At 36.8% G+C, this 8,051-nt stretch overlaps 1 protein-coding gene across 1 annotated transcript in view; it reads left to right on the top strand.

Annotated features, from left to right (window-relative positions):
- The window catches only part of LOC107559222 (transcription activator BRG1-like), a 32,144-nt gene that overhangs the window by 10,764 nt on the left and 13,329 nt on the right, over window positions 1-8,051 (top strand). The window contains exons 10-21 of the mRNA XM_016242970.1: window positions 71-244; window positions 354-521; window positions 620-670; window positions 1,736-1,866; window positions 2,056-2,111; window positions 3,215-3,326; window positions 3,447-3,594; window positions 3,693-3,856; window positions 5,817-5,883; window positions 6,067-6,177; window positions 6,824-7,066; window positions 7,159-7,272. Coding sequence (XP_016098456.1) covers window positions 71-244; window positions 354-521; window positions 620-670; window positions 1,736-1,866; window positions 2,056-2,111; window positions 3,215-3,326; window positions 3,447-3,594; window positions 3,693-3,856; window positions 5,817-5,883; window positions 6,067-6,177; window positions 6,824-7,066; window positions 7,159-7,272 — 1,539 coding nt within the window. The remainder of the gene's footprint in view (window positions 1-70; window positions 245-353; window positions 522-619; window positions 671-1,735; window positions 1,867-2,055; window positions 2,112-3,214; window positions 3,327-3,446; window positions 3,595-3,692; window positions 3,857-5,816; window positions 5,884-6,066; window positions 6,178-6,823; window positions 7,067-7,158; window positions 7,273-8,051) is intronic.

Here is an 8,051-nt window from a genome sequence, read left to right as displayed (position 1 = left end):
GTGCTTCACACTTTAAACTGATTCACCAATGACAAAAGATTGTTCGTGATGGAACCGCCTGTGTTCGTAGGAGTATCTCAACAGCATCCTTCAGCATGCAAAGGACTTCAAGGAATATCATCGCTCCATCACCGCAAAGATCCAGAAGGTGACCAAAGCCGTAGCCACGTACCATGCCAACACTGAGAGAGAGCAGAAGAAGGAGAATGAGCGTATCGAGAAGGAGAGAATGAGAAGGCTGATGGTGAGATGCACGGACTTGTTTTTCAAATAAAGACAAAATAAACCGGTAGACCTGTTTTTCTGAGCAGATGTCTTTCTGAAAAAACATATTTTTTGTGCGTTTCTTCCAGGCTGAAGATGAAGAGGGTTACAGGAAGCTGATCGATCAGAAGAAGGACAAACGTCTGGCTTACTTGCTGCAGCAGACGGACGAGTATGTGGCCAACCTCACAGAGCTTGTCAGAGCTCACAAAGCTGTCCAGGCCCTCAAAGACAAGAAGAAGAAGAAGAAAAAGAAGGTGGTGAGATTCACTGGATTGGAAAGAGTTTCCGTAAAGGAGTCTTAAGTCGAGTTATCCTCAGGTGTTTATCTTCCTTTCTGCTTTCCTCCTCACAGAAGCCAGAGAACGCTGAGGGTGGAGCTCCTGCTTTGGGTCCAGATGGAGAGGTGAGAGCTTAAAGTATATTTGGCTATAGCGGCTTTCACACAGGATGAGCTTTTTCATAGTTCCTAGAACTATTGGTGGAAGAAGATCCCGCTTTTTGGCATGTTTGCACCACAGGAACTAGGAACGTATTTAGTTCTAGGAACTCCGTTTGGGAGAACTAAATTAGCTCCTACTTCAGCGTAGGGACTTAAACAGTTCTATAGGTACTACCAGTGACGTAAGTGTACGCTTATTGGCCAAACACATACGAAAAACCGGCTACTCAACATTTTTAACAAGCCGTGTAAACATATTTACTCCACAAACATGGAAAACTGCGATAACAACAATTTACCTGTTGTCTGCAGCATTTTGTTCTTTTCTCAGCCTTGATGATATGTAACTGCAAGTTGTCATTGGAGATTTAGTCCGATTTTCATGCTCTTTCGATCATGTAAATGGTGTGTTTAAATTCCATCTCCGTTATCATGACACGCAACAAAAACTGCTCTGAATGAAGACGGGAAAACCAGGAAAAACGGCCTGAGTGGGAAATTGGTTCTCTTGGAACGACCATGCTGACTAGTTCCTATAACTACGTGGTGCGAAAGCGCCTTATATTTGGCTTTTTGCAATTAGTTTGGCTGATCATTTGCACTAATGTAGCTCTTTATTCAAAATATTAGTTTTTTGTAATGGAGTTTTGAGTGAAATTTGTAGAAGTTAATTTAATTGCAACAATTTTTGGTGTCTCCCGTAACTAATTGCATATATCATCTCGGACATGGTGGAATTGTATTTAAACATCACTGCTCAGTGTTGCATATTATAATCTCAAGGCTCCAACTTGAAATATCAGAACTTTAAAAGTGCATAAAATTATAGTGAATTTTTTTTCCCCCTAGTTTTGCTTTGCTTTAGACTTCTTTTTATTGGCTAGATGTTTCTCATGTGTAGAGAAACTTGCCTGCAAGTCACAGTGATGCTTAATTTGTAAGTTTATGTAATTGAAAATCATGGACACTTATTAGCCACAAACAGTGGTAATTAATCTAATACAGCTATGTTTTTGTCTCCTATTGTAGCCTCTGGATGAGACCAGTCAAATGAGTGACCTACCGGTGAAGGTGATTCACGTGGACAGTGGGAAGATCCTCACCGGCATGGAAGCTCCTAAAGCTGGACAACTGGATGCCTGGCTGGAGATGAATCCTGGGTGAGTGAGACACTCTTTAGGGATCTCGTTCTTTCAGAATATGATGTTTCTCAGTACTTGTGTATCTATTACTGAAATGGATAGGAGAAGCATATCATAAACACTTAATATGTATTTATTATTTACATATATAAGCAGGTTTAAAAATGTTTGAATATGTATAAATGCTATTTTGTTCATTGTCTGTAGGTACGAGGTGGCCCCGCGGTCTGATAGTGAAGACAGCGGCTCGGAGGAGGAAGAGGTATGGTTGTTCTTCAGCTCTCATATCTGTATTTCTGTTCAGTGTCTCTTGAGCACTGTGCTTTCTGCAAGGGCTTTACATGCAGTTGAAGAGAAAACTCTCTTGTCTGTGTGTTCACGGCCTTGATGTCAGAATGTAGGGCATCATCAGAATAAGATGAATGGCTAGTTTATCGTGTGATACTGCTTTCATGTCATGATTCAGATAACAAATGTTTGTCTTAATGCACCAATAGAGTGTCCAATACAGTAGACTGATATTAAAAAACCATTCATGATTTGATGTTACACCCACATAAAGATGTAAAATGTGTATTAATTGAACCATATAGTGTATGTATTTTACATTTACAACATTCTATTAATTTTATTTATAATCCCATCAAATATTTTATATAATTACAAAATTGTCTATTAGTTTTAAATTTCATAACTTCATAACATAAATTCATTTTTATTTATAATCACATTAATTAATTATATATTACAAAATTTGAAATACTCTATAATTAAAGTGCCTGTCTAATAGATTTACATGTATATATGTCATAATCTGTAATTGTGTGTGTATATGTATGTATGTATTATATATGTATATGTATATATATATATATATATATATATATATATATATATATATATATATTATATATATATATATACATATATATATATATATATATATATATATATATATATATATATAATGTGGTTGTCTGGTAGTTTTATACTTATGCATGTCACTCTCCATTAAAAATGTATAATCACAAATTAACTTCATAATTACCAAATCTGAAAAATCAATTAATGTAAATTTTACTTTTATACATTTCATAACCTCTATTTCTTAACATTTATTTCTAATTTAAATGTATGTGCTAGTAGTTTTACTTTTATACAATTAATTTGTTTAATTTCATTTAGTTACATTTATTTTTAATTACATTTTTATGTGGTTGTCTGATAGTTTAGCATTTATATATTTCATAAACGCCATTCATTTAATTAATTGATAAATATTAATCATTTAATTAACTGATTGATTAATAACTCAAGATCTTTACATTTCATTTTATTCACGTACTATTGTGTTTTTTGTTTGTAAAGGAGGAGGAGGAGCAGCCTCATCCGTCTCAGGCCCCAACAGAGGAGAAGAAGATTATTTCAGATCCAGACAGTGAGGATGTGTCTGAGGTGGACGCCCGTCACATCATTGAGTACGTTACTGGTTTAGAGCTGTGCTTTTTTACCACATCCAGATGGGATTATGTTGTCCCGTCCCATGCTTCTTTTGGAATTCTTTTCTGTTATGGTAACATCCATGATGTCTGAAACAGGCATGCCAAGCAGGATGTTGACGATGAATACGGTAATGCAGCATTCCTTAGAGGCCTGCAGTCGTACTATGCCGTGGCTCACCAAGTCACAGAGAAAGTGGAGAAGCAGTCGAGCCTGTTAATAAATGGACAGCTCAAACAGTACCAGGTACAGACCAAACAAACTGCAAATACACCTCAAAGTCTTTAGTGAACTGATCAGATTTGTTAAATGGCATGCTGTTATTGCTTCTGTCTCGTCTGCAGATCAAAGGTCTGGAGTGGCTGGTGTCTCTTTATAATAATAACTTAAATGGCATTCTGGCTGATGAAATGGGTTTGGGAAAAACCATCCAGACCATTGCACTCATCACCTACCTCATGGAGTACAAACGCCTCAACGGACCCTTCCTCATCATCGTCCCCCTCTCGTGAGTCACTTTTCACTCTCTCTACACTAGAGCTACACCATATTGAAAAAACATTGTGGTGTTTCGTCTTTCTGCGATTTATACTTTACACGTTTTATTAAATGATTTAAATAGCTATATTTGGACACAATCATTCTACAATGATTGGGGTGGTTGTGTTGGTGAGTACATCAGCATATAAAATAAAATTCAATAATTTTTTTTCAGAATCGTTCTTTTAGGGCTGAAAAATGTTGGGTGTTTACACTTAAGGTATACTCTATACTAGAACCAACTCAAACCTATTTCGGTAACCAAAAGTAAAACACAATTTGTCTACAAAGGCCTCAATTCCACAGTTTTTGTTCCATTCAATATGACAAAAATACTAAAAATAATTATTTTGATTCTAAAAAAAAAAGTGTTAGGAAATGTATTGTAACATTAGTATTATACTATAAAAAGGGAAAAGAGCGAGTGTATATAAAACAAATTATAGTACAACTATAAAATTACAATATTTACATTTTGCATTCGTCATTTTCAAACTTTTATTCCAGCAGATTGTTTATTTACACATGTGCAGCTCATGATACGGTTTTTCAGAATGCCTTTTACTGTCAAGCGAGACACAGAAACACTGTATCATGAGCTTCAAGCGTGCAGATGACCATTGTGCCATATTTCACTCTGAAACCCACAGTGTTTATTTCAGTCGCAGCCTTCAACCGCTCTAAGCCATATTGTAGTTTTTATTGATTTTATTTGGATACATATTATGCAGCCCTACTCTACAGTGCAGAAATGTTTGTATATCTATCCGTAACTTATATATGCCTAAACCATCTTATTTTTTCATTTTGTATTATTGATCTATTACACTTGGTAATATTTCAACACATAATTACAGTGGTGTGAAAAAACGTTGGCCCCCTTCCTGTTTTTTTAATTTTTTGCATATTTGTCACACTTAAAAGATTCAGATCATCAAACAAATTTTATATTACACAAAGATAATGCAAGTAAATACAAAATGCAGTTTTTAAATGATTATTTCTTTTATTAAGGGAAAAAAGCTGTCCAAACCTGCCTGGCCCTATGTGAAAAAGTAATTGCCCCCTAAATCTAATAACTGGTTGTGCCACGCTTTGCAGCAACAACTGCAATCAAGCGTTTGCGATAACTGGCAATGAGTCTTTCACATCGCTGTGGAGGAATTTTGGCCCACTCTTCTTTGCAGAATTGTTTTAATTCAGCCACATTGGAGGGTTTTCGAGCATGAATGGACTGTTTAAGCATCTCAATCAGATTTAAGTCCGGACTTTGATTTGGCCACTCCAAAACGACCTCTCGGATGAGTAGTTGTTGTGCTCTTGGAGTAATTTTGGTTGGGCGGCCACTCCTAGGAAGGTTCACCATTATTCCAAGTTTTCTCAATTTGTGGATAATGGCTCTGACCGTGGTTCACTGGAGTCCCAAAGCCTTAGAAATGGCTTTATAATCCTTTCCAGACTGATACATGTCAACTGTTTTGATTCTCATCTGTTCTTGAATTTCTTTAGATCGCGGCATGATGTGTTGCTATTTAAGCATGCTTCACTTTATCAGACAGATTCTATTGAAGTGATTTCTTGATTCAACAGGTCTGGCAGTAATCTGGCCTGGGTGTGGCTAGTGAAATTTAACTCAGCTTTCTAAAATAATGTGGTTAATTGCAGTTCTTTCATGATTTAACAGGAGGGGGCAATTAATTTTTCACGTAGGGCCACGTAGGATTGGACAGGTTTTTTCCCTTAATAAATGAAATCATCATTTAAAAACTGCATTTTGTTTTTACTTGCATTATCTTTGTGTAATATTTAAATTTGTTTGATGATCTGAAACATTAAAGTGTGACAAACATGCAAAAAAATAAGAAATCTGGAAGGGGTCAAACACTTTTTCACACCACTGTATATATGATGATTTGTTTTCCTAACAGGACTCTTTCGAACTGGGTGTACGAGTTTGATAAGTGGGCTCCATCTGTGGTGATAATTTCTTATAAGGTGATTACTTGATTCATTTGTGCAGTAAACAATGTATTGAAATGAGGTCATAAAACAATTTTCAGCAAATTCATCGGTTTTCCCTAAACTAATACTAAATAATAGAAAATAAAACTGTCACTGAAGCAAGTGAAGCATATTACAGGATTAATAACTAATTTTCTTTGCTTGTTTTCATCTCAGGGCTCTCCTGCTGCTCGCCGTGCATTTCTTCCCATTTTGCGCAGCGGCAAGTTCAATGTGCTGGTCACCACTTATGAGTACATCATCAAAGACAAGCAAGTGCTGGCCAAGGTACAAACTTGGCCAGGCCTGGGCGCAGAATTAAATTACGGAGCGTGCATCTAAAATTAGTGAGGCTTCTTTAGCCTTAATGCACATCTATTTTTACACTGATTATTGCTATAATTATTACTGTGTCAGTTATTGTGATTTTGAGAGTGAATTCCGCATTTATGTGTGGATGTCATTCCCCAAACTTTGCAGAGTGTATGTGGCTGCTGGTCCTCTTAACAGCATGAAAAACAAAAGTTTTATGCAAATTCTGATTGGATTATACATAGCCTAGATAGCATGCAACGAGCGTTCCCTTTATAGTCACTAAAAAGCTGTCAATCTTAGTTCATTGTGATCTCACAAAGTTCTGTTATAATCAGTGACGCTCTTTACATTGCACAATGAATCTCTTATTTAAGTCGTGTCTACACTTACTTTGTTATTATGAGATGATTTGCAAGCGTGCTAGACACAAACCTGCATTTTGAGCATTAAGCCAAGGATGATATGCTTCTGATTGGCCACCCTCTGGCAGCCCACTGTACAGCTGGGCCTGAACCTGCCAGTTGTCGAACTATCATCATCAGACAAGTGATTTATTTTTTTAACAAGCTTTTTGACTGAGAACCGCTGGCTTAGTTTCTGATTCTCCTCTCTCTTTCAGATTCGTTGGAAGTACATGATAGTGGACGAAGGTCACCGTATGAAGAATCACCACTGCAGACTGACTCAGGTGTTAAACACGCACTACCTGGCGCCCCGGCGTGTGCTGCTCACCGGAACGCCGCTGCAGAACAAGCTCCCCGAACTGTGGGCGCTGCTCAACTTCCTGCTGCCCACCATCTTCAAGAGCTGCAGCACCTTCGAGCAGTGGTTCAATGCTCCGTTCGCCATGACCGGAGAGAAGGTTTGAAAACTTTTAGTAGGTGTACTAGTACATTGTGTCATCTAGCTCTATAAACGTACAATGTTTAAACTACTTCCTGTCGTGTTCTAAAGGTGGACCTGAACGAAGAGGAGACCATTCTGATCATCCGTCGTCTGCACAAAGTGCTCCGCCCCTTCCTGCTCAGGAGACTCAAGAAGGAAGTAGAAGCCCAACTGCCCGAGAAGGTTTGCTTTATGCTTGAAACTCTTCAGCCAAAAAAAATATATTTTCGATATTTAATGTGCATTTCAATTTGTGTGTTTGTTCTGACATAGCTTAAAGGGTGATTTTATTTTTATTATAATTTTCTTTTCCTCCCACTTCAATCAAAGGAAGTATCAAGTAGTACTGTTTAATAAATACACAATTTTTTTTTTTAAATCTGCCATATTCAATGTATACTTTCCACAGTTTTAATTAACAATAAAGAACATGCAAACATTGGTTTATATGCACCAATTAAGAAATACATAGTAATAAACAACAATATTTATCTACATGCTCTACTAGGGATGTAACGATTAATCTTGAGCCGGATGAAAATCGATTTAAATATGTGACTATTCAAATCGGTTGAGATGCTAAACAAATCGCGATTCAGTTAGGGGTAGGAGTTTATATGAATGTATGTCTGAGGGGAACTTACTGTCTTTCGATGGTATTTTTTATTTTCCTCTTGCCTCTGTATAATGCATATCAGGGCTCCAGACTCATTCTTCCCACTGGTTGCTCTTTTGCAACTAACTTTCTCAGCTGGTCGCACGAGCACATGATTTGGTCGCAATATTAAATTTTTTTTTGGCACTACAACATGGGATTATTCAGTGCATGCTGATGAACTTTTATCATAGTTTATAGTTATATGGAAATAAAAGTTGTTGACATTCAACCCATTCTTTATCATCAGTAGTATTATTTGTGATTTGAATTTTGTGAATGGGAGTTTCTCTTTTGCTGTGTTAAG

Source organism: Sinocyclocheilus grahami, unplaced genomic scaffold (genome assembly GCF_001515645.1).
Source record: "Sinocyclocheilus grahami isolate Dianchi unplaced genomic scaffold, SAMN03320097.WGS_v1.1 scaffold679.1, whole genome shotgun sequence".
Taxonomy (NCBI): Eukaryota; Metazoa; Chordata; class Actinopteri; order Cypriniformes; family Cyprinidae; genus Sinocyclocheilus; species Sinocyclocheilus grahami.
The sequence above is the reverse complement of the archived record's forward strand: the minus strand, read 5'-3'. Positions and strand labels throughout refer to the sequence as shown.